At 51.2% G+C, this 26,678-nt stretch overlaps 1 protein-coding gene across 2 annotated transcripts; it reads right to left on the bottom strand.

Moving 5' to 3' along the window:
• Nucleotides 1–1,028: 1,028 nt before the first annotated feature.
• Nucleotides 1,029–25,340, bottom strand: FZR1 (fizzy and cell division cycle 20 related 1). Of its 2 annotated transcripts, XM_030256629.4 has the most exons (15): nucleotides 25,204–25,320; nucleotides 19,005–19,038; nucleotides 13,742–13,883; nucleotides 13,247–13,372; nucleotides 12,958–13,021; nucleotides 12,091–12,218; nucleotides 11,611–11,693; nucleotides 11,009–11,192; nucleotides 10,755–10,820; nucleotides 10,274–10,376; nucleotides 8,759–8,943; nucleotides 6,808–7,041; nucleotides 6,122–6,226; nucleotides 4,902–4,994; nucleotides 1,029–3,883 (listed from the first exon to the last, which is right to left on the bottom strand). In XM_030256629.4, exons 3-15 carry the CDS (start codon nucleotides 13,808–13,810, stop codon nucleotides 3,842–3,844), a joined length of 1,482 nt encoding a protein of 493 aa, XP_030112489.1. In that variant the 5' UTR covers nucleotides 13,811–13,883; nucleotides 19,005–19,038; nucleotides 25,204–25,320; the 3' UTR covers nucleotides 1,029–3,841. The 2 variants fall into 2 exon arrangements, with proteins under 2 accessions (XP_030112489.1, XP_030112488.1); XM_030256628.4 differs by lacking the exon at nucleotides 19,005–19,038 and having other exon boundaries at nucleotides 25,204–25,340.
• Between the last annotated feature and the right edge of the window lie 1,338 nt (nucleotides 25,341–26,678).

The following is a 26,678-nucleotide window of genomic DNA, read 5'->3' as shown; positions in this document are numbered from 1 at the left end:
TCTGCTGTGGGGAAGCAGCTCCAGGTGCTGATGTCTCAGGGGTCCAGGGAGCAGCAGAAGACCCTGAGCAGCCCCCTGGGGCACTGGCTGCTGGTGGCAGTGGGAGACAGAGGGGAAGGGAGTCATGGGGCAGCACCAGGGAGCCTCAGGGCCCTGCAGCTGGCCAGGCCCTGGCTCTTACCCTGCTCCTTCCCTAGCACAGGGCTCACCTGCCAGAGGAAGGGCTTCCACCAGGTGTAGAGTCACAGGTACACAGTGGGGACAATGGTTCCCACAGGTTCTGAGCATAAGCTGGGGGTGGAAGCAGAGCTGGGGGCACAGAACCTGCACCCCAAAGGATCTACCTAGCGCAAAGCCCTGGAGTTTAACCACATTCTAGGCGAGTTAAGGGGCCCTGGGGCTTCCCTCAAGCACCAAGATGGGGAAACTGAGGCACTGACAACTCTTTTCTCTGTGCCATTCCTTCCTCAGACCCACAGCTCAGCTCTGTGCCTGGGGCAGCAGCAGTGGGTGATGCCAAGGTCAGGGATCCTCCCTCTCCTCCCCCTGCTGCTCAGCCCCATGGAGCAGCTCTGCCCCACACCCCCCAGCCCAGTGGGGTCTTCCAGCAGCAGGACTGGTCCCCACAGCATCAGGCAGCAGTCACTGGGGGAGGGAGCTGCAGGGTTCCATGTCCCTCCCGAGGGCTGAACACAGCACACGGCTGTGGGCACAGGGCTGTACCCCACTGGAGAGGTGCCCAGGGAGGAGGTGCCCCCCTGTGAGGGCTCCACCTGCATGGGGACAGCAGGACTGAGGGGCTCTGCACCCCCAGCTGTGCTGCAGCTATACCCTGGCAACTGCCCCACACCAAGGAGGGGCTGTGCCCTTTCCCAGCAGCACCAAAGCAAACAAGAATGGGAAGCTGGGAGCAATAAACCACAGGTGAGATCTGTGCCAAGAAAGCTGCTACCTGCAGAGGTGGGGTGGGGACCTGCTGCACCCTTCGCTGCGGAGAAGCAAAGTGGAGCCATGGAGACCAAACCCAGTAAATTCACAACCCATTTAATGCCAGTTCAATTGCTTTACATTAAAAAGTTACAGCGTGCCCCATGTTTGTTTTCCATCACATGACACCTGGGATACGATGCCACAGACTTTGTCACCCAGCTCTGGGAGGACCCTGTGCCCGAGCCAGTGCCCAGAGGTCACACACACTGACACACCACCTCAGTTCTGCCCTTTTCAGCAGCAGGTGACAGTGACAGGAACACCCTGAGGCACTTGCACACACCTCCATACAGGTACAACTGGGAGCCCCTGCCTGGCAGCTGGCAGCAGGGCAGAGAAGGTGGCAGTGCTGGGCTGACAGCAAGGCCAGGGGGAGCAGCCTGATCCTCCCCCGCTCAGCCTGGCCTGGCAATCACTATCCCTGGCCTGGCACTCACTATCCCTGGCCTGGCAATCACCAGCCTCCCTGCCAAGTGCAGTAGGAGAAGCCACCACGAGCCAATCTTCTCCCAAGGCAGACAGAAAAGCGAGATGTAGACACAAGACATAGTTTAGGAAAGTCCTCGGCAAGAGGGGACAATGGTGGGAGACAAAGCAATGAGGAGCTATTCCTGCTCTGCAGCTGGGAGCAGTAGGCAGTGGCTGCAGTGCCCACCCCACAGCACTGCCACTCCCCCACCATCTTCTGGGACTCTTTGAGGAAGTTCCCCCATCACAGGTTGAGAGGTAATTCTACTCCTGTGGATCCCCAGGGCACTGTGGAGCCCAAACATCACCACACATTCCAGCCAGGTGTCCTGCTCCAGAATGGGCTGACACCTCCTGTGTGCCTCCAACCCAAGCACCTACACCCTCCCAGAGGAGAAAGCGGTGTGTCCTGGGGGTCTGCACAGTGCTATTTAGCAGGAGGCAACCCTCAATAGGAAAATGCACAGCACAGCCACCAGCCTCCCTGAATAGCCCTTTCCTGACACCCACAACAGACCACCTCTTCCTGCAGGTGACCCTTTACTTCAAACTCATTCCCCAGCTGAATGATCCAACTCAATTTAACACCTCCTGGGTGCTTTGGGATGCTCCCAACCCACGGTGATGTGGAACAGTGCCGACAAGTGGAACAAAAAACACAAGACAGGCTCGGGGATGACTTCAAACCATGCCACACATCCCACAGCTAGAGCTACACTAAAGCAGTTGCACTCAGTGTTTCAAAAACTCCATGGCAATTCCATTTTGGTGACAAGTGAGACTGTGAGATGACAAAGTGGCCTGTGGGTCTGGGAGACTCAGAGCTGCCAGGGGGCTCCCAGTGACTCCCAGTACATGTGATGCAGGTGCAGCACCAGCCTGATCCAGGCACTGGGGTGATGGCACATGTGGTCAAGGCTGTATTGGCCTTCTCACACCTTGGCTCACCCTAAGGATACTGGTGGTACCGGGGACAGGCAATCATATTCTACCACCTGGTTTTAGGGAAAGAAGGGAGAAGAGACAAAACAACAAAGAAAAAAAAGAAAGGGAAAGCATTACCTATGCAATCTACAGAGAGAAGACAAGTCTATATACACAGCCAGGGAATTCCACATGGGAACAGGAAGCAACACTGGGAGAGGGCAGAAGGCAGGCAGGGCCTGGGCAGGCACAGGCACAGGTCAGATGAACAGGCTGTGCAGCCTCACAGCTCCTCTTAAATTAAAAGCACCACACACACACAGAGCATTTGTGTTACACCCCATGGGCTCCAATACCAGCCAGAGCTGTGTGTCCCACACAACCTAAAAACCCCAAACCACACACCAAAACTCAACAGCATGGCCCTGTGTGGGACTTGGAGATAACAAAAAAGCAACGCTGCAGCCCTACTTCAGAACCCCTCTTCCAGCCAGAAGAGGCCCTGCTCACCCCAAAAATCAGATCTTTAGGATTTTTTTTTCCTCAAACACATCCCAGCTGCTTTTGGACTCAGGGAGACTCCAGAACTAGGCACCCACACAGTGGCACAGAAGGAAGCTCCACATGCACAGGTGGTTGGGTGGGTTTATCTTCTGCTCTCTGGTAACTCCCAGGGATCAGCCCACAACATGAAACAGCAACTGCAGAACTTCCCAAATCTGCTCTCTTTGAGGTGAAGCTTTTTCAAGTCTCCTCCAAAGTCCAGAGCCCCAAAGCGTATTTGTTCGGAGGCAGCTGTCAAGCATGCCTAAAAAAATCAAGCTGTCTTATGGAATGATCATGTCAAGTACTACAGTACCTGTCTGAGGGGAAAAATAAAGAAAAAAAAAAAAAGGAAAATAGGCAGTTCTCCAGTTTCTTCCTGGAATGGGGATGCCAGGCTATGAACAAAGCCCTTAGATGCTCAGCCTGGAGCTGTGCCCCTCGCAGCAGCTGTACCGGACCAGGCTGGCTGGCTCCTGTCTCCAGAGATGTCACTCTGGGACACAGAGCAGCATGTCAAACCCCTTCCCACAGCAGCAAGGATATGCTCCTCTCTCGCAGGAGGCACACCATGGCAGTGGGGATGGCCTCAGTCCAGCCTCAATAGTCCATGTCCCACAAGTCCTCCCCAGTACCATCCTGACAGCCAGAGGATGCTGGGTTACCGCTTCTCTTGTACCCGTTTCCCTTTATGAAGGATGAATCCAATAACCTTTGGCAGTTCCCTCCCCTCCCCACCCCATCCCAAATACTGCCCAGCCCCGTGGGTCACAAGCACATGTTTAATGAGCTGGGTCCTCCTGCAGTCCCACGGCTCTCCCTCCCCTTGGCTGGGCTCCGGAGGTCCATGCAGGCCGAGGGAGCGCTCTGATCCTGGAATGTCAGGCTGTAGGTTCCCGGGGCACAGGGAGGGGGTTTATCGTATCCTGGTGAAGAGGTTGAGCACAGATACAGACTCCTGACAAGGGAAGACAAAGCAGGGGGTAAACAGCTGTTACTCCACGTGCTTCTGGGTTGGTTTGTTTTTAATCTGGTATCTCTAGCTCAGGGCATGATCCCAGCTCACAAATCAAAGTCCAACATCATAAATATTCCCATGGGTTTCTTCCAAATGGTAACAAGTGCAAAGCTGGCCAGAGTGACATCCCCCCGCCACAGCTCTGCAGGCAGCTGCACCCCAGAGACAGCAGGAACTGGGGGACCCCCAGGAGCAATGCCAGCTCACCTCAGTCTCCTCCTCCAAATCCCTCTGCTAGGCACCCAAGAAAGCTCTGAGAGCATCAGACACAATCTGCTTTTGGTGATGCCGAGTTGTCACTATCAGAATCCATGATCCCATCTTCATCCAAACCCCCATTTTAAGCAGTTTTGTAAAGAGGCAGGGGATAATCACGGAATCACAGAATGGTTTGGGCTTCAAGGGACTTTAAAGTTCATCTCCTTTAACCCCCTGCCATGGGTTGCTCCAAGCCCTGTCCAACCAGACCTTGGACATTTCCAGGGATCCAGGGGCAGCCACAGCTACTCTGGGAAATCCATTCCAGCCCCTCCCCACCCTCACAGGGAACAATTCCTTCCTAATATCCCATCTAACCCTACCCCCTGGCAGCAAGAAGCCATTCCCTCCTGGCCCTTGTTCCCTCTCCAGCTCTACTGAAGCCCCTTTAGGCACTAGAAGGGGCTGTAAGTTCTCCCTGGAGCCTTCTCTTCTTCAGCTGGACACCCCCAGCTCTCCCAGCCTGCTGTCACCTGAGGGCTCAGCTGCTCTGCTCAACAGCCCCGGATCAGCCTGGAGAGGGATGTTGTGCCACACCTGCCTTGTGAACACAGGGTGACCTTTTACTTAAATCTCAGCAAAGTTGAATCCTTCACTGCCCCAGCCCTTGATCTGCAGGAGGGGATCACAGAGGAGGCAGCAGAGAAGAGTCAACTTGGCCTGAGCTGCCCCAGGCAGCTGCCCTCATGCCTGTCCTTACCTTTGTCGAGCGAGTTTTACTGAAGACGTTCCAGAAGCGTAAGGTTTCGTCTCCAGCTCCTGTGACAATGGCCTCCCCATCAGGGGACATTGCCTAAGGACAAAACAACAACCTTTAGCACCTGTCACATTTTTGAGGCTGAAAACAAGATTCTGTTGGAATGCAGGAGATATTTAACTGTCCTTCCTACTCGTGGTGAGAAGCCAGCTACTTCTGCCTCCAGGTGCCTCATGAAGCCTCAGGGGCAATTTGGGCATGAGCACCTTATGATGCAGCTATGGATCACATGGGGGGAGTGTTGTGGAAAGAATACTTGTGTTAAAAAATCCAAGCCATGTGTAACTGAGGTTGTTTCTCCCAGGATTATCAACATGCCTGAAGGCAAGAAGATGATATGACTGGATTTTCTGGCTGTATTGGTTGCTTACATTGGGATCTACCTCCCAAAAGATTATCAGCATTTGTCAGCTCCGTTGTGAACTGCTGACACCCCCATGTAGCAGTAACAGCAGATATGAGATGAATCGGGATTACCCGCAACAAATGTTTAATTCCCTGGGCAGCAGTCATCAGTGAAGAGTTGTGAAAGTCTTCTGGGAGCAAGGAGAGAAGCTTGTGTTTCATAAAACCCCAGAATCCCAGAATGCTTTGGCTTGGAAAGGACCTTAAAGCTCAGTTCATTCCACTCCCTTCCACTACCCCAGGCTGCTCCAAGCCCTGTCCAGCCTGGCCTTGGACACTTCCAGGGATCCAGGGACAGCCACAGGTGCTCTAGACAACCTGTACCATGGCCTCACCAGCCTCACAGGAAGAATTTCTTCCCAATACTCCATCTAACTCTCCCCTGTGGGAGTCTGAAGCCATTTCCCCTTGTCCTGCTATTCCAGATCCTTTTCCAAAGTCTACAGCTCTCTTGGAGCCTCATAGGCACTGGAAGGTCTCCCTGGAGCCTTCTCTTTTCCAGGCTCAGAAGAATTTTCTTAGAAGAAAACTCTGATGTTTCCTCAGGAGAATTTGGCAGGCTTTGCTATCATTAACAAAGCCTCACATTCCCATAGCAGCGAATCCAAGCATCCCTGCAGGCACAGAAATGCGATGGAGTTTTCCACTGCTCATGGGCAGCCCTCACATTCTCGCCCAGGCAGCTTATGGTGCTGTTTTGGGGCCATCTGAGCAGCCCTACAGCCAGCTGAGCAGCCAGAGCCACAGCCATCACTCACCAGATACAGGACTCGGTAAGAGTGCCCCGTGAGCTTCGCTACTTGAGTTAGCGAGGGATATTTCCAGACAAGGATCTGGTTCTGGGAGTATCCGTGGGTGCTCACCTGAAAGGGGAGAGGAGAACATGCATCACAGAATCATGCAATTGTTAAGGCTATGAAAGATCTCCAAGATCATCAAGTCCAACAGCCTACAGACTACACCACTGCCCTGGGCAGTCCATTCCAGTGCCGGATCACCATGAAGAAATTTTCCCAATATCCAATCTAAACCTCCCCTGGTACAACTTGAGGCCATTTCTTCTTGTGCTGTCGCTTGTTACCTGGAAGAAGAGCCTGAATTCCACCTGGCTCCACCCTCCTGTCAGAGGGAGAGAAGGTCCCCCCTGAGCCTCTTTCTTTCCAGGCTGGAGTCCCTCAGCTGCTCCTCAACAGACTTGTGCTCCAGCTCCTTCCCCAGCTCTGTTCCCTTCTCCAGACATGCTCCAGCCCCTCACTGTCTTCCTTGTTGTGAGGGGCCCAAAACGGACCCCAGCACTTGAGGTGCCTCAGCAGGGAACAGTCACTGCCCTGGTCCTGCTGGCAACACTCTTGTTGGTACAAGCCAGGCTGCCCTTGGCCTCCTTGCCCACTGGGCACACCTGGCTCATGCTCAGCCACGCTTCCCACCACGGGGCAGGACTCACCAGCTCGTTGGCGTGTTTGGACCAGGCCAGGTTGCACACCTGGGAGCCGGTGTCGATGCACTGCAGGGGCTGCCCCGTGAGCGTGTTCCAGAAGCGGATGCAGCGGTCGGCTGTGCCCCCACCCGAGGCCAGCAGCCCGTGCTGGTGCGGGGACCAGGCGATGGCTTTGACTGCTGCCAGGTGCTCTGTGTACTGCTGGACGGGACTCAGGCTGGAGTGATTCCAGACAAGGAGCTGGCACAGAGGGGAGACATGATCAAACTTGTGCCTCAGTCATGTGTCCACTACACCCACAAGGTACAATGGGACTGATGAGGGCCACTGGGAAACGAGCGGATTTCCCATAGCTCTGCTCAAACATGCACAGCTCCACTCTGCACTTCACAGAATCATGGAATGGTTTGGGTTGGTTAAAGCTCATTCAGTTCAATCCCTGCCACGGGCAGAGACACCTTTTAGTAGACCAGGTTGCTCTTAGCCCCATCTGACCTGGCTTTGAACACTTCCAATGATGGGGCAGCCACAACCACCCTGGCTCCACACTCAGCGGAGGAGCTGTCCCACCCCCAAGCCACATGGCAGGAACAGGCCCTAAGATAAAGGAATAAATCTAAAGAAACGGCATCACTGAAGGGGGCCTCAGACCCTGCTGTTGCCTTTCTGGCTGTGGCATTCCAGAATACATCCAGAAATCTGCTCAGTTCATTAGGAGTTATTCTGAGCAGGAGGAACTCAGTCCAACCATGCTGTTACACGGGCACTGGGCAGATTCCCTACCTAGCAACCCTCTCCAAAGGGCTTGGAACACCACTTTTTTGTGACAGATGCTTCTCCCATATGGTGCACAGTGAGCTGTGAGCCTGTGCTACAGGTATGAGAACTCACAGAGCTCTGCCTCAGCTTCCTGCTGCATACAAACATTACTGCAACAAACGTGACTATACACTACCCAAACAAAGCCAGGACAGGCAGCTTTGCAGTGGCTTTGTTGAACTCAACGCCCTGAGCCAAGCTAGAGATTTAATTAGCCAAATGCAGAAGCAAAATTAAATTTGCCATTTTCATTTTATTAGGAAGAGAAGACTGAGGAGAAGCTTAGCATGATTTATGTTTGGTCATAGTCCAACAACCAAAACAAAAGTCCTTTTCAGAGAGGCCAAACATCCTTAAAGAATCACTGAACCATTAAGGTTGGAAAAGACCTTTAAGATCAAGTCCAACCTTTGACCTAATCCTGTCATGCCCAGTAAACCATACTGCAAAGTGCCCTATCCACTTGTTTTTGAACACTTCCAGGAATGGCAACTCCCCCACTGCCCTGGGCAGCCTGTTCCAGTGCTTAACCACTCTTTCAGCAAAGAAATTTTTCCATAATCACAGAATCATACAATGGTTTGGGTTGGAGGGGACCTCAAAGCCTATCTAGTTCCATGCCCTGTAATGGGCAGGAACACCTTCCACTAGACCAGGCTGCTGCACATCTGTTACGGTGATGTCCCCCCTTTCCTAGGGCCTCTGTGGCTCTGATCATGATAACCCCTGGATCCTCCTCCCTGCCCCAACGGGGTTGGCAGGGAGCCAGGAGAGCCCACCCTGTCCAAAACCCTGAAACTTCCTGCTCTTCCTCTTTTGCCCTGCTCTCCATGGACACCACAGAATAAAGAGAGCTGTTCCAACACCCTGGGTAAGAGCCTCTTTTGAATACTTTTCCCTCTCCTGCTATTTCCTCCCCTCACAGCCCCATATCTCTGAGCTGGTCGGATCCTAGAGGGGGCTGCCTGGAGGGGGGGAAAACCATAGAAATAACACACATCCTGACCAGCCTGGCCTTGAACGCCTCCAGCAATAAAATAACATCCAACCTGAACCGCCCCTGGTGCAGCCCGGTAACACCTCTCCTCGCCCTAGAAAGAAAGGGGGTCTGACAGCTCCTGTGACATAAGGAATGTACCTTATTATCGTTCCCTCCAGAGGCCAGGAGCTGGTGGTCCGTGGACCACTTGAGCCCACAGACCTCCTGCCGGTGTCCCTGGAGCCGCCGCTCGGACTGCAGGGGTGGGGTGCGGATGTCCCGCTGCAGGATCATCCTGTCCCGGCTCCCGGATGACAGCTGGTCTGCGTTCCATGCCAAGGCACCTGCAACGGGGCACAGCTTCAGAGCCTGCCTGAGCAGCCACTGAGGCTGCCAAAGACCTCCAAAGTCACCAAGTCCAACCCTCAGCTCAGCACCACCTCCACGTTCACCACCAAACCATGTCCTCAGGTGCCACATCCACATGTCTTTTAAACACTTTTCAGGCATGGTGACTCCACCACTGCCCCAGGCAGTCAGTTCCAATGATTTACAATCCCTTCTGTGAAGAAATTTTCCCAATATCCAATCTAAACCTCCTCTAGCACAGTTTGAGGCATGTCCTCTCATCCCGTCCCTTGCTCCCTGGGAGCACAGCCCGACACCCACCATGTTCCATCCTCCTGTCAGGAGTTGTGCAGAGCCAAAGGTCCCCCTGAGCCTCCTTTTTTCCAGGTTGAGCCCCCCCCCAGCTCCTTCAGCTGCTTATGGTGCTTCAGTCCCACCCCCAACTCTGTTCCTGTCTATGGACACACTCCACCCCCCTCCTCAATGTCTTCCTTGCTGAGGGAGATCTAAAACTGACTCCAGGATTTGAGGTGGGACCTCAGCAGTGCTCAGCACAGAGGGATGGTCACTGCCCTGCTCCTGCTGGCCACATTATCAAATCCAACCCTTCCAGTCCTGAGGCAGTTGCTAAGCAAAATACAGCCATCAAATACAGCCATCAGAGCTGTCAGGGTTCAAAAAAAAAAACAAAAAAAACCACAAAAAACAAAACAAACAAAAAAACCCCCAAAAAACAAACAAACAAACAAACAAAAATTCTAACAAGCCTCAAACCACTCCTTACAGAACTCTCTTACATCCACTCTCCTAGATTAGTGGCACAAATAGAGGTTCCACTGAACAGGTGACTGCAGGTATTACCAACTTCACTTCACAGTGCAGTAAAGCACAGGAAGAGATCTTGGGAGGTGCATGGATTTCCCAAATCTCACCCCAGAGTTTAGATTCACAACATCTCTCAGTAGAAAAAAACAGCCCTCCAAAAAAGGGAAGTTGAAATCTCAGTGTAAAGCTGCCAGCAGGGCTGAAACTGGAAGCCAGCAGCAGTGAAGAGATGTTGCAACCAAAGCCAAAAAGCCTCAAGCAAGGAGGAAACACCTGCTGCAACACCCAACCACCACCACCACACTCAGATCAGAACAGCAGAGTTACGAGATGATAATATTTTGAACCTGCTCAAGACAGGGATAAATATCAATCCTAGACAGCAGGGGATAAATATCAATCCTGGTGCCCTGAGTTCTCTATTTCCAGCAGATCACTGACTAACAAAGTTCCATCAGGAAGAAGCGACCCCTTAGAACCCTCTGCTTCCCCACTGCTTACCGACTCTGGCTGTGTGTCCCTCCAGCATGGAGAGCTTCTTTCCTGCAGCTGCATCCCAGATCTGTACAAAGCCCTTGTGAGTGCCAACAGCCACCAAGTTTCCCTGGACAAACAGAGAGCCAGGATCAGTACAGCCAGGAAGTACAGTCAGAAAGTAGAGAAGACTTGACATAAATCCCACGAGATGGAAAGCATCCAGAGTTCTTCCACCTGACATGTTTTTCCATACTGAGAGGCCCAAGCAGCCCATCTGGAATATATTTATTGTAACATTTTATTGTCAAGAGCTGAAGAAGCAAACTGGCTTCTTCTCCTCCCACTCCTCTTAGCAACGCCTCGAGAACCTCAAGATACAAGAGGCTGCTCTCTATCCCCTCTCTTTTGGCAGAGAAAAACCAGCTCAGAGAGTTAATTACAGCTACGATGACAATGACTAAGTGACCCATGTCTCAGCTGTCCTTGCCAACAGTGTCATACTGACCCGCTCTGACCAGCCCACGGATGTCACGGAATCACCTTCCACAGAGAGGTCACACAGCCGCGTTACCTTCAGAGAGAAGAACGGGGTAAGAAACGTGGTTTTGTCACACTGGCTGTCTCACAAACCAGTGCTGTGTATGGGGTACAGCATGACAAGTGTTGAAGCCCTCACATAGCACATTCCATAGCCCTGGAATGTTGGGAAAACCCTACATCAATGGGCAATTCAATCTTCAGACACTCACGACCATTTACCTGACTCGTACAAGCACTCCACAGGTAAACACAAGTCCCAAGGCCAACACTGAGGACGTTAAGAGAGGACCAGTCCACCAGATTCAGGTAGAAGTCGTCCTGCAGCTCTGGGGCATCCAGCACTTTGAAAGGAATCTTGGAGATTTTTCGAGTTGGTTTTCGAGGTGATCTTAGCAGCTTCTGACTGTTTACAAAAACAGATAAAAAAACAACTACAGGAATCTGAACATCATAGCAGATGGGAGGCACAGGTGTGCTCTTTATAGAGCACTCTGAAGATTCTATAGAAATGCAGAGACAAAAAGGCTGCACAACCCTTTTTCAGCAGCAAGACTGGAAGGAATTAGGCTCTGCTTCTAAAAAGGAGCTATGAAGCAGAAAGTAAACTGATTACTGAGAGCTGATCAAGCCATATCAAACACATAGACAGGTTGGGCACCTGAAGAAATTCTTGGAATTTGACTGTTTTATTTACTATCTCTCCAGACTTCCAAACCAAATTCACATTTATTTTAGAGTTTTAGAAAGAAGTCCCAGAGAACCTCATTGACCCCTCTGTCCCAGCCCTTCCCTTCTTTTAGTTTGCAGAGGATCAGTGTTACCTTTTGTTGCTGACAGGAGACAGGGAATAGGGTGAGACTTCATTGCCATCATCCGGGCTGGAGCGTTTTGTGCTGAGTGAATACTGCATAAAGAAACACCTTGTGAGGACCCTGGTATGCCCGAGGCCTGGAGCATCACTCCCAACATGCACTGGTGCCAAGCTAATTTCAACACCCCGTTTTTCCTTTCCCAGGTGCTCTAAAACCATACAAAACCCTTCAGCAACACTGAAGTCCAAAAGCCTGATTTGGCCACTCACCACACTGTCCAAAAAGTCTGGCTCCACCCAGCTTTCCTGCCAGCACAAACACAGGAAGCACATTGCTTGCTGCACACTCAGGTTCCCTTTGCAGGCCACCACATTTGTTCTCAACAGCTTATCTCAGCCAAGCCCCAACACCGACTCACTGCAGGGGCAGCCTGGCAGAGCCCTGTGCCACACACAACCTCCACTGGTCTAATACAAGTAACCAACTTACAGTGAAGAGAGATTTCTTCTCTGGGGTGGATGGCTGCAGCCTCCTGTCCTCTGTCTGGGGGTCCTGCACCTTCTCGATCCCTGCTCCCAAGAGTTCATTCTTCAGCAAGGCAGAGTAGGCAAGGCCATCTGTAAAGCCAAACAGGCACTCAGCAGAGAGCTCAGAGCAGGAACAGCAGGGAGAATCAGGATCACGTGTGCCTGACCTGGAGAAGGGAAGGCTCCAGGGAGACCTCAGAGCCTCTTCCAGTGGCTAAAGGGGCTCCAGGAGAGCTGGAGAGATACTTGGGACAACAGCCTGGAGGGACAGGACACAGGGGAAATGGTTTCCCACTGCCACAGGGCAGGGTTAGCTGGGATAATAGGAGGGAATTGTCCTCTGTGAGGGTGAGGGGGCCCTGGTACAGGGTGCCCAGAGCAGCCTGGATCCCTGGAAGTGTCCAAGGCCAGGCATGACAGGGTTTGCAGGGAGTGTCTCTGCCCATGGCAGGGGTGGAAGGAGACAGGCTTTAAGGTCCTTTCCAGCACAAACCAGTCTGGGATTCTACAACTTGTACTCTCACAAAGTCTCTTAATAAGCCTGGAGCCCCATTTAGAATCAAGATTAGTAGTAAGTTTCCCCTCCTTCCACTCCATCAGGAAAGTGCTTTCATGACACAATAAGCCAAGGCATAGAGACAGCCTCTTGCATCCAGACACCCACCAAATACTCACATCATGACCTGGTACTCACTCATTATGTGGGCACTTCCCAAAACACCAGCATGAGTTTTGGCATAAGCACGAAAGTGCCAGCATTGCCTTAACTTCTGCAGCAGTTTGCAATAAGAACTCTGGGCACTGCCAAACAGTAGAAGGGTGGTCTCACCTTTGCCAGTGTCTGATGTAGCATCCTTTGCTTTTCTGTTTTGGCTTGGTGATTTTTCATTTTCCTGAAGGGGAGAAACATGCCATCACCATACAGAAACCTCAGGGTATATGGTGAAATAGCAAATGCAGGGAGCACAGGGTTTGAGGACACACACTCAGTGGAACTCTTCTGGGGCAGCAGAAGAGCATGGTGCAGAAGGTAAGCAGAGCAATCATGCCAGCCAAAACAAAAGGTATCACTTCCTCAGTTCCAAGGCTGAGCTGCAGGAGAAGGGAGTAAAACTTACATTTATTCTGTGGAAGTTGATGCTCCAGTTGGCCCCAGCTCTTGAGGGAATGAATCTGTCACCATGCTTACTAGGAGAAGACATTGGAGAATTGGAAGGTGTCAAGGTTCTTCTCATCTCTGCTACCTGAATTAAAGAAAAAAAGACATGGAACTTACTCTTGTCAAGCCTTACAGCTGGTTAGTTTGTTAGCCCTCAATTTTTTATGTTACATGAGTAGTTGCTGAGATTATGTATTAAAAAGGTATTACTGAACTCCACAAAATTATCTTCACCCCTTTTTGCAACCTGAACTGAGGTTATATATTCAAAATCTCTCTTAAAGTCAGGCTATTTGGGTATTCATAAAACAGCTGAGGAGCTCACACCTGCTCACAACCCAACAAAAGACTGTGGTTTGCTTTGAGGAGGTCCCAGGTCTTTCAAAAGCTCAAGGAAAACAGTCATAAGTGAGACAGACAACATAACAGTGAGCCTGAGCCCATGTGTACTCACACAAGGCATTGTGTTCTCATTCTGTATGTTGATTTGGCGTAGGAGACGTCTCTCATAGTCCTGATCCATGGTGGGAAGCTGGCTGCAGAGATCAGCCAGCTCAGGAATTTATGTTTGCAAAGTCCAAGCAGTAACTAGTGTGCTGCAACAGACAGGAGAAGAACAACAAAATATTACCCTTCTCCATGCTGAAACAGCCTCTTCAAAGTCTCCTAAGCCTGTGTTTGAACTTGAGACCACTTTTCCTATCCAAACTTGTGTGACACTGAGGAATGCAGGCAGCTTTTTGTAGGTATTTTGTGTCTACCAGGACCTCAGCCAGTCCCCACCCCACCTGGAGCAGGGACTGCCCCTGGGCCCTGCAGCCTGTCATGTCCAGGCACTGGCACCAGTTGCACAGAGAGGCGTGTCTGCCCTATTCATAAAAGTGTTCAAGGCCAGCTTGGACTGGACTTGGAGCAACCTGGTGTACTGAAGGTGTCCCTGCCCATAGCAGGGGGTGGAATGAGATGGGTTTTAAGGTCATTCCAACCCAAAACACTGCAGGATTCTGTGATCCCACTACAGCATGTCCCACTGCTCAGGTCAGGGGCACAGGAGCAGTGCTGAAGGTCGGATGCTTTTAGTCATGTCAGAAGTACTGCAGACTTTTAACACCACCCACTGGAGGAACACACCAGGGATCTAGTAGTCCCAGTGAACATTCCACGTCTGATGCCTGCACTATCCCAAATACTCCTCCTGGCTGGCACAAAGCTTGCTCACTCATATAGCTATACAGTCTATCAGCAACATTAACATCATTTAAGCACATGTTTTAAGCATATATTTTAGGACAGGGCTGCTCCATAGCTGAGATTTGCCTGGTAAATTAACATGTGCATCAATAAAAAATAAATGAGCTGACACTTGTGTGAGAATACACAGTCACAGCCCTTGCCAAGCCCCAAAGGCAGACAGCAGCACCCCCAGGGTCCAGCCTTACCCATTACATACTCGTGTGCCTTGTCCACAGCTGACGTGGGCACAAAAACACCAGAGGAGACATCAAGTTGGTCTTTCACCCCAAGATAAACATGACCAAAGGCAAAGGTACAACTAACACATAAGCAACTCCCCATAACACACAGGCATCTGGAGGCTGTGCAGAACATAAAGGGATTTTCATTCCTGTTATTGCATAAACATTTATGGCACCTGGCCAGAGTCCCAGCTGCACAAATGGAGTCGCCTCAAGATACAAACTTGCTGTAAAATCCTGGAGGCAACTGCACACAAACGCTGTGCTAGGAGGAGACTGCCCAGGGAGCAGCCGCACAGTGCCCCACTCAGGGACAGCCCTGCACTGCCTCCCACTTCCCCCTGAGAGGAGGCTGCCTCCAGGAACCACAGACCTGCCCAGGGCTTTACAGCTAAAAACTGGGGCAAGTTACCAAGCTATAAGGGGTTCAGCAGTACACGCTGCAATTCAGTAAGATGCGATGAAATTTTACAATACTCTGAAAAATAAGCTTGAAAACAAGGCAAAGCACAGAGACTCTGCACTGCAGAGCTGACTGCCTTGCATCTCAGAAAGTTACAGGACATGGGGTGACATCAAGGTGGTGACCAGTGGGGTTGCACAGGGCTCCATCTTAGGGACAGTTCTCTCAAATGTCTTCATAAGTGACGTGGGGGCTGGACTGGAAGGTCCTGAGTGGGTCTGGTGAGGCCACTCGGGAGGAACTGCTGACATTCTCAAGTACAGAGAGGCCCCACAGGGAGACCCTGACAAGTGTGAGGATTGGGAAATCCCCAGCCCTGTGATGTTTAACGATAGCCAGTGCTGGTTCCTGCCCTGGGATGGGGCAGCCCTGGATGCAGGGATAGACTGGGAATGAGAGGCTGGAGAGCAGCACCGTGGGAAGGGACCTGGGAGTCCTGGTCAGTGGCAAGTTGGATCTGAGTCACCGCTGGGTCCTGGCAGCCCAAAGGGCCGCCCTGTCCTGGGGGCAGCAGGCCAGGGAGGGATTGTCCCACTCTGCTCTGCCCTGGGGCAGCCTCAGCTCCAGTGCTGGGGGCACTTTGGGCACCACAAGGTCAGAAGGATCCAAAGCTGCTGGAGAGTGTCCCAAGGAGGGACACGGAGCTGGGGAAGGTCTGAGGAGCGGCTGAGGGCACTTGGCTGGTTCAGCTGGAGCACAGGAGATGAGGGGAGGCTCCTCGGGGGCTGCAGCTCCTCCCGAGGGGAGGCAGAGGGGCAGGGGCTGAGCTCTGCTCTGGGACAGCTCCTGGAGCCCAGCAAGGGCTGGAGCTGTGCCAGGCCTTGGCATGGAGCTCAGGGAAAGGTTCTTCTCCCCGAGGGTGCTGGCACTGCCCAGGCTCCCCAGGGAATGGTCCCGGCCCGGAGGCTGCCAGAGCTGCAGGAGCGTTTGGACAGCGCTCTCAGGGCTGCTCAGGGTGGGGCTGTTGGGGGGTCTGGGCAGGGACGGGGGTTGGGATCAATGATCCCTTGTGGGTCCCTTCCAGATCAGGAGATCCTGTGGTTCTTTGAGCTACACCATTTTTCAGTACCAAAACTTGGACTTCTTACAAATGCTGAAATGCTTTTCTTCCTTAACATTAAGCATGCCAACACTTTTACAGAAGCATCCCTGAAATAGACAGTGCCAAGCTGGTTCTGATCACACCTGCTTACCTCTACCACCTCCTCCCCCAAGCTTTTCTCTTTTTTAATTTAACACATTACTCCCATATGTTCTTTCAGTGTCAAATCTGAAGAAAGCTCCCAAATTTAACAGAGATCAGCTTCTACCAAATGAAGCAGAGACTACAAATTGCAGTTAAAAGTTAGAAAAGTCTGTGATGCTATTAATAAAGCAGATTTAGAAAATAAAAATTAGTGCATGCCATATCAAACACTCTCCCTTGCTTTGAAGTTTACTTACCACCTCCCTTACCGACCCACAAGCTACCAAATGTGTGTCTCAAATGAAACAGCTCAAAAAAATGCCCCCTCCCCCCTTTTTCTTTTTTTGGGGTGTTGTTGTTTTAACACCATGAGTAAGAGAGCTCAGCCTGCAGAACCCACACGAGGAGCGTGATCAGCCAGGGAACACCACACATTTTAAGTGTCCTCTCAAAATGGCTCAGCACAGTATTCGTGAGATCCAGATCCAGTTACACAGCAAAGAGACATTTTAAATTCTGCATCTGAAACACATTTGACTGTCGAGCTTTTCAGTTCCCATCTGCCCAAATTTCACCTACAACTTTTACTCAGAAACACAGCACAGATTGTTCAACAGAACAGTTGAGAGACCGCAGAGGCAGAACACAGCAGTGAATGTTCAGCACCTGAACAGTGACATGTTTTTACCCTAAAACCTGTGCCACTAACAAGCCCACGCAGCAAGCAGCACCTCTGGTTTGTGGTATGCTCTTGCTGTCACTAAATTTGTCTGTGGAAGTGAGTCCATTTCCTGCAAAGCAAGTAAAATAAAAATGGCTTTGCCAGAAGGACCTGGGGGTGCTGGAGAAGAATGGAGGTGAGGAAGGGGCTGGAGCACCAGGAGCACCTGAAGAAAAAAAGAGGTTCAGGGAAGACATTCTTGCTCTCCACAAGTCCCTGACAGGAGAGTGCAGCCAGGTGAGGGTCAGGCTCTGCTCCCAGGGAACAAGGGACAGAACAGGAGAAATAGCCTCAAGCTGTGCTAGGGGAGGTTTAGGTTGGACATCAGGAGGAATTTCTTCATGGAAAGCATGAGCCAACACTGGCATAGGCTGCCCAAGGCAGTGGTGGAATCCCCATCCCTGCAGGGATTTAACAGCTGTGTGGATGTGGCATTTGGGGACATGGCTTAGGGGTGGCCTTGGTAGTGCCAAGGGAATGGTTTGAGTTGATGTTAGAGGGCTTTTCCAGGCTGAATGATTCTATGATTCTACAATATGTGGGCTTCAAGTTCCCTTTTAAGTTGAAGAAATAAAAGATTTTGAGGAGCTACATGTGTTACATATTCTTCAGAAACTATTTTGTCACTAATTATGCAGTCCACGTTTGGAGAAGAAAGGTGGGATTTGGTGGAAGGGTTTGGATTCCGTGAGAAGAATTTGTATTCTGACTTTATGTTTTTCATGCACCTTCTGTCCTGTCTCTGGATTGTCTGGATTCTCTCACAGCTCGTTACCTTCAGAACAATACTTACAGGCAGACTTATGGTGCTGAACAAGTGCCTTTTGTTCTTGTTATTGACCCAACCTTCGTGTATTCAAACACAAAAGTGTTTTTTCTTGGAATGGACATGTTTTTAATAAGCCAGCATGCAGAACACCAGGTCTGGCAGGGAAACAAGGGCAGTAATTTTGCAAAATTATTTCTGTGGTTTGAGGCAGGCTGTTTGGATTTCCCAGCACACACTGAAGGAGGTGTAAGAGATGCAGGTTGGTTCTGTCAATTCAGACATGCTGTGCTCAAGCAGTTCAAGAGCTGGATGATTCCTGACCCTTTTTTATTACAGAAATTGTTCATCTCTTCTGGAAGGTATTTGGGTGGGTAAGCATTTAACACAAAGAGGTTCCTACCAAAGTGAGAGACTCGGAATACCAAAGACAGGATGTAAATGCAAATGTAAATCTGAATATATTTCCTATTTTACACAGTGCCAAAGGGGGTAAAGGATGTCTTGGTAACTTAAATACCACCAATGTTATGTTGATGCTTTATTTTGAAGCATCTCAAATCTGAAAAAGGTTGCCTGGAGCTCTTCTTACTACTAAGTCCTAAACAGACCCCAAATTTGTAGTCACCAAGTGCCTACCACACCCAGAGATGCCGTGTGCTCTTTGGGCCTGTATTAAATGGCACAGGCTTTAAGGTAAAAACATGTCACTACTCAGGTGTTGAATGTTTCCAAGCTCTCTGGAATAGCCCCATAATTTGCTAAGAGGAAAAGTACAGAAGTTCATAGTCCTTCAAGTAATGACCAGTAGGGTTTGAAATCAAACCTAAATGTCCTGCTTCCCCAAATCCAAAGTTTTCATATTCTACTGATTTGACTAGACCCAATCACAGCACTTGCAAATCAACAAGGCAAAGCCCTTAGCTGGCAGCAGAAGTGGCAGTTCCTCTATCCCTGGCAGCTGCAGTGTCCTGCCCCTCCTCATGCCAGCTCCAGGTACTGACCACATCACACAAAAAACCTAACTCAGCCCCAAAGAGCTGATGTTTTTGGCTGGTTTAGTAAGCATCTCCTCCTCCTCAGCCTGGAGTACTGCAGAGTATTACCAGTTAGAGATTCCTTTACAGGCTCTTGAACAAGCTGTAAGAGAAAAGAGGAAAAAAAAAAGCTAAGCCATAGGTTTTAGCTGTGTAATAGTCAAGACTATTAGGAATGCATTCAGAATGCCAAGGCTTCACAGGGCAGCCATTAGGAACGAGTAAGATACTCTGTGCTTGGCCAAGCTCAAGCAGAACTTGTCCACATTTAACCCACAGAAACACTACACCAACCAAGCAAACCTTTTCAGGAACTGGCCTCCTTTCAAACCAGCAATAGCACAAAAAGTTAAAAGTTGTGTGTTTTACCAATATTCACCTTTTTAAAGTTACAAGGATATAATTTGTTACCCAGCAATTTACTAGGGCATAATGTGAGAAGCATTTATAAAATCAGCCATTTACCCCTATGCAATGGGAGCAAATAATGCTTTATTTCAAAACAAACTACAACCTTTGCTGCCTTGCCCTCATCAGAGAAGCATGTTCACAGCATTGTATGACAGAGATCACACTAATGACAAGTAAAAAATTACTCCAGTGCTATGATGTCAGGTGGGATCTTCACCATTAGTCCTCACACTCCTGAAGATTCAATACTCCACCAAAATCCAAGATGCTGGACTATGGCAAGAGCCATCACACCACAGCATTGTATTTCAGAGCATAAGAGGTAGATGACTGCTGTTCACTGAAGGTCCTGCAAAATTCCATGTTTTTCTGCTTTTCCAAAGTATCTTGCTAAGCACCTCCTGCCCTGGGCACTCAGAAACACCTTTATGTGCTCACTGCCATCAGCCTTACAACGCCCCTGTTCCAAAAGTGCCAACTTCTAGTGACCAGCAATACTCACAAACTGAACTCCAGTTTCATTTGAAGGCAGAGTCGTTCAAGGGCAGAGCCAAAACAGTCTCCAGTGTCTCCTGCCTGCACTCAGCCACCCAGTCTGGAACAGGAGTCCAGAAGCTGGAGATGTAAGTGAAATGCACAGTGATCTCTGCCTCCCTTCACTTCCCACGGCAGAAAACATCTTTCCTTCCCCACAGGGACAAATATACCCCTTTCCTCACAGGCACAGGCCCAACCTACAATCCAGATCAGAGGCGACAAACATTTGACCTTCTGTACCTCCACCTGCACTCACAGACAAGCTTCAAGACCTCCCACAGCCCTCTGTGACAGCTTCAGAAGCTCAGGTAAAGCTTCATGTACACCATCCCAAAGTGATGCACAATCCCACCACAATGACAGAGAAACTCTGACTAGCAAACCACAAACATTTAGGGCACTCTGATGACTGAGGCTGCAGGAAGCCTGCAGGAGCCAAGGATGTAAAGCTCGTGACACAGAGCTCTGCTTGTGGCCTGGACTGTCACGAGCCAGCAGAAACTCAGGGTTGCAAGACCTTCAGGAAACAGCAAAATCTCTGTCTTTGGAAGGGTCTTTATCAAAGATAAACACTGCCAGCACTAATCACAGAATCCCAGAATGGTTTGGGCTTGAAGGCACCTTAAACCTCATCTTGTTTGCCATGGGCAGGGACACCTTCCACTACCCCTCCTGCTGCTCCAAGCCCTGTCCAGCCTGGCCTTGGGCACTGCCAGGGATCCAGGGGCAGCCACAGCTGCTCTGGGCACCCTGTGCCAGGGCCTGCCCACCCTCACAAGGAACAATTTGTTCCCCATGTCTAATAAATCTTCTCAGTACACCATTACAAGCCCCAAAGATTTTCACCAGGATTTTTGTATACACAACAGTTGCTCTTAAATGCAAGTGCTCCTCGAAGAGGACACTCCAGAAAGCCCACCAGGAACATTACTCTTGCTGCCTCTCACACAGATGATGCTCAGGTATCACCACAGCTTTCAGCATAGATGCTTTTCCTAAATCCCCTTTTTTATCCACAACTAAAGAAAAAAAGGGAAGATGACAGTCAAGCCTGTATTCCAAAAACCAGGCTATTTTCAACCATTCAGCTGAAACTCAAATACTGGGCAACCACAGCGATCAGAACCAGCAGCCACCCCACTGATGCAGCCACACAGCAGCCAGGCCCCTTGCTGAGGGGTTCCAAATTTACCTCAGCATGTCCTTAATAAGTCAGGAGAATTGTAGGGTTGTTATTTTACCTTTGTAGATGACGTTTTCATTCAATACACATCCCACTGCAGCGTACCATTGTCTCTTGGCAGTGCAGAGCTTATCCAAGCAGACGTGACAACCAGGCACTCAGCAGGAGATTTCTCAGAAAATCACCACTATTAAGCCCCTTCTTTACTGCTTGCAGGTGGTGATAATTTCACCTTTTCACCACGATGCTCCATAAATAAGAGGGACACATTTGTTCCCAGGGAATACAAAATACAGCATGAAGCCCTCAGCAGTGCAGGAAGCCTTGCACTGGGAAACAAAGCACAACACAAGGGGTCACTTTGATGGTACCCCTTGCCCATGGGCCAAAAGGCCCTAATTAACAGGAAGTCACCTTAAAGAGGTTTATCTGCTACAAAAGCAAAGCAAACAAGAGGCAGCAGCAGGAACACTGTTTCAGAGATGCAGTAATTGGCCAAGGCACCTGGTGAAGCAGCCCCTGCACCACTGGGCTCTGCTGGCTGTCACCTGGCTCAGGGATGCTCCAAGGGCTCAGTGAGGAGCAGGTTCAGCCCCAACACGTCTTACCTGAGAAACACCAAGTGCTGAGCAAGTTCTGCTGCTCCCATTTGCCAATGGAAGAGGTTCCCACTGATTCCCACTGGTTCCCCTGTGCTCAGGCAGCACAGCACAGAACCCCATCCCTTCTGCAGGTGCTGGAGGCTAATTCCTGCACTGAGGAAGGGGCTGGGTATGATTCCCCCAAGGTACCTCTTGGCAAGGAAAGGACATGCATTAGCCTTCCAATGTTCTGCTTTGAGATTTCATCTCAGTCCAGGACATAACCAGTGCCAAGCGTGTGCCTCTCACGAGGCAGGGCCCGATCAAACCCCACAGTTCTCTCCACACTGCCTGGCCCCCAGAACTCCCCTTGGATACAGGAGCTGAGCTCTGGGTAGTCACTGGCCTCCACAGAGGGCCAGTTACAGCCACAGCACTTCAATTTCCACCCTCACTTGGTGGTAGTTTTCCACACACAAATATGTTTTGTACGAGTCACTGAACAGACAGAAGAAACAAAGGTTCTGCTTTCAACCAGCATATAATGGCACCAGTTTTGGTAATCACCTAGAATACACTGAGTTGTTTAATCTGCGTAAAATCAAAGACTCATTTAGGCTGGAAAAGCCCTCTAAGATCAGAGTCCAACTGCTCCCCAGCATTGTCAAGGCCACCACTAACCATGTCCCAGGTGCCAGATCCACGTCTGTTAAATCCCTGCAGGGATGGGAACTCCACCACTGCCCTGCATATCCCAGTGTTACAGGGAATCACAGGGTGGGGCAGGTTGGAAGGAACACAGAGATCATCTGGTGCCACCTCCCTGCTTAAGCAGGGTCATCCCTGAACACATGGCACAGGATTGTGTCCAGACACTTCTGGAATATCTCCAGTGAGGGAGACTGCACAGCTTCCCTGGGCAGCCTGTTCCACTGCTCAGTCACTGCACAGGGAAGTTCTTCCTCATGTTCAGGTGGAACTTCCTGGTTATCAGTTCCTGTCCCATTGCTGGGCCCCATGGAGCAGAGCCTGGTCTCTACTCTGAGCCCTCCCTAGAGACACCAAGAGAGAGGATGAGGGCTAAACAGTTGTGTGTCCTCTCAAGGCTGAACAGACACAGCTCACTGAGCCTTTCCTGAAGAGACAGATGTTCCAGTCCCTTCAGCATCTCCACAGCACCCACTGGACCCACTCCAGGAGCTCCATGTCCCTCCTGTCCAGAACTGGACACAGCACTCCAGATTTGCCTCACCAGGGCCAAGCAGAGGGGCAGGACCACATCCCTCAACCTGCTGGCAATGCTCTTCCCACTGCACACCAGGATTGCACTGTCCCCTTGGCCCTGGGACACACGGCTGCACAGGAACAGTCTCTTGTTCACCAGGACACCCAGGGCTCCCTGCAGCAGCTCAGCCCCCAGCCTGGACCAGGATTACTCCTCCCCTGCTGGAGGATCCTGCACTTGCCCTTGTTGAAGTTCTCACAGCTCCTTCCTGCCCAGGCCCTTCTGCAGGGCTGCAGAGCTCTGGGAGGGATTGGCCACTGCTCCCACTCTGTGTCAGAGCTGAGGAGGCACCAACCCTTCATCCAACCACCGATGGATGAGTTAAACAACACTGAGCACAGGATTGAATCTGGGGGCCTAAAAGTGGGGTAGAGAGAGTGAAGTATTTGGATCTTAGGGACACAGGGTCCTTAGAAGATTTTTTGAAAGTTTTTACATGTTGGTCATTCCAAACTCAAAGAGGACTGACTTACAAGCAGAAAAAAAGGACAAGAAAAGGCTACAGAGTCTGCATTTTACAACAACTTACAGAACCTTCATGGCTTTTTATTTACTTCTGTTTAGTAGTTTCTAGTCTCTAAGCACGTTTTTCATATGGGTACTGACTTTAATAACATTCAGTTTCTCTTCAAAAAATCCATAGAAGATAGTTGTCCAATTATCTTGTACTTCCAATTACGTAAAGACAGCTAAAAGCAGCAGCTTTATAGATACACGCTTTATAGATACACTAAAAGCAAAGACTAAAGATTCACCAGCAGCCCTGTCCTTGAGCTTTACTGAAAGGTCAAGCATCCAAAACTGCTTCACCATAACACCTCCGGTACTGAAGATGCAACAGTGCCCCTGGACAAACTATGAAAAGAAACCACAGAATTTACAAAACATGACAGCCTCAGTCAACAGCCCAAGAAAACTCTGTTTCTGTAGTAATTATAATAATCAAAAAAACCAAATTCAGACTAATACAAGATCATAAAATCCCACAATGGGATTGGGACTGAAGGTACTTTAGAGCTCATCTCATTCCACCCCTGCCATGGCAGGGACACCTTCCGCTGTCCCAGGGTGCTCCAAGCCCTGCCCAGCCTGGCCTTGGGCACTGCCAGGGATCCAGGGTGGGCACCTTGTGCCAGGGCCTGCCCACCCTGCCAGGGAACAATTCCTGCCCAATATCCCATCCATCCCCGCCCTCTGACAGTGGGAAGCCATTCCCTCTTCTCCTGTCCTTTCAAGGTCTTGTACATAGTCTCTCCATCTTTTTTGTTGGCTCCTTCAGGTTCTAGAAGTCTGCAATGAGGATTTGTTGCTCTCTGAAGAACCCTCAGCACCAAATACTGGGGTGTTATCATTAAATACACGCAGGAAGAATCAGGACCTCAAAAGAAAATGGACACAAAGCCTTCAAGAGAACTACAAATCAAGAGAAAACAATCTTGCATGGCATGAATACAACATCTTCCCGAGGTGACGCCAGTGTGACCTGACAAACCCCCCTGGCCCAGGAGAACCTGGAGAACCTTCGGCTCAGGCTGATCCTGCATACAAATCCCAGGTGCGAAACGTCAACAACAGGTTGAAACACACAGCGATAACGAGATCCCTCAGACCCCAGAGCCATCGGGTGGGCAGGGCCACATCCACTCGGGCTGTACATAAACAACAGACTGCTAGGCAAAGTGTCTGCTGCCGCTTGGCAGACCCACACCACTGAAATCTCCGTTACCGTCTGTGTTATCAACTTGATCAAGAACTCAGAATTAATCCAGGCTCCGTTTTTTTTGCGTCTTTCCCCAGCGGGCGAGGGCACACGGACCGAGCGACGGGATCACACCGCGACCTTCCGGCTGCTCTGCACAGCCCCGGCCCCGGGGGCAGCTGCGGGGTGCCCGTTACCAAACACCCCGGAGCGTTGGGGCTCACCGGCCCCGCCGTGACGGGGCACAGCCCGCCTGGGCCCGCAGGAACCGGCACGAGTGGGCCCATCCCCGGCCGCAACGGGCGGGCAGGGAGAAGCGGGGCTGCTCGGTGCGCGGGTGCAGAGGGAGAGAGGAAGGAAGAAAGGGGCCAAAAGAGGCAAGGGGCCAAAAGAGGCAAGGGGCAAAAAGAGGCAAGGCACCAACAGCCCGGCCCAGCCCGGCCCGGCCCCTCCTCACAGCCCAGCCCGGCCCACAGGCCCGTGCCCTCAGGGGAAAGCGCGGCGCCCAAGCCTGCCGCAAACCCCCCGCCTCGCCACGCCGTGCCGTGCCGTGCTGGGCTGCCCCGCCGTACCTGCTCCGGTGCCGGTGGCAGCGGCCGGCCCGGCCCGGCCCCGCTCCGCCTCCTCCGTCAGCGCCCGCCGGCCCCGCCGCGCCACAACATGGCGGCCGCCCCCGCCCCCGCGCGCGGCATCACGGGAGCGCGCCCCGCGCGCCGCCTCCAACACACGCGCGGCGCCATGGCAACGCGCCCGTGACGTCACCGCCGGGGCGTGACGTCACGGCCGGGCTCCGGTGCCGGTGTGTCCATCCCGGGGCACCGGGCCGCGGCATGCTGCGTCTGTGAGGGAACCTTTGAGCCCTTAAAGGCCCCCGGGGGCAGTTCCGGGTCCTTAAGGGAATTGCCTTGGGCCTTGGGGGTTCTTAGGAGGGCGTCTTGATCCCGGGAGGGGACTCATCATGTCTGTGAGAACCCCGGGATTGATTCAGGGGTCTCGTGTGGTGGTAAAGTCTCTCCTCCAACCTTTGCTTCCAAAGAAAGACTCCGCAGCCTCTTGTTGTTCGGTCTCAAGGCAGTTTATTGCTCGTTATCTAAACTGTTTGGTCAGCGGCCCAGGCAGAGACTCACACACTCCTGACACCCTCACTGTCCGGTGTCTCCGTCGTCTCTCTCCCCACCCAGGGCTGCTGCTATCTTTTATATGATATATTACGTATTATATGTTTACAGATTTTCCCCAATACCTACTATCTATGTTACAATGTGCTTTTCTACTCTAAACCAATCTGTGAGTGCCAACATCACCAAGAATATGGAGGTAAGGAAGAAGAAGGGGGAAGAACAGGATCAGGCCCACTTTCCTCCATCTTAGAACTCCTGACCCCCCTGTACAAAGTAAAACCCCCCTGTACAATACTAAAAAATTTTCCCCTCTAATTTGTGACTACTTTTACTAACTCTCTACTTATCTAACTCTCTGTGACCGCTTGTTCCACCTTCAAAGTTGGTAACTCATTCCATGGTTCAAACTCAAGATCCCAGCTGTTTTCAGCTGCTTGCCAGGGTCTAAAACGCTTCTGACCAAGGCCTGGAACCTCTGAAAATGTCTGAGGGACATTTTGAGTTCTGACACATGTCCCTGAGGGGCTCCCTGAGTCCTTCAGGGGGTGCTTGGGTCTTTGGGGGGCTCCTTAGCAGGAGTTGTTGGTCCCTGAAGGGGTTCTTAGGTCCTTAACGGGGCTCCTCAGGTCCTTGGAGGGCCTCTCGGGCTCTGGGGTTGTTCCTGACCCCTTCAGAGGGTGTGGGATTCCTGTGACACCCCCACCCCAAAGATTGCTGTGACTCAGTGTAGGACCCCCCACGACCCCACAGAGTGTCTGTGTCTCCCCCATTGCTGGGCTCTGATCCCCATTGCTCTTCGCGGTGAGTTGTGGGGTGGGTGGGGGAAGCCAGCTGTGTGTCCACCCCCTCTGGGGAGGGCACTGGGGCGGGGGCTGAAGAAACAGCTGATAACTGCAGTCCTGAGAAGGAACAGAATAATTCATGGA

This window comes from Taeniopygia guttata, chromosome 28 (assembly GCF_048771995.1).
Source record: "Taeniopygia guttata chromosome 28, bTaeGut7.mat, whole genome shotgun sequence".
NCBI classification, from domain to species: domain Eukaryota; kingdom Metazoa; phylum Chordata; class Aves; order Passeriformes; family Estrildidae; genus Taeniopygia; species Taeniopygia guttata.
The sequence above is the reverse complement of the archived record's forward strand: the minus strand, read 5'-3'. Positions and strand labels throughout refer to the sequence as shown.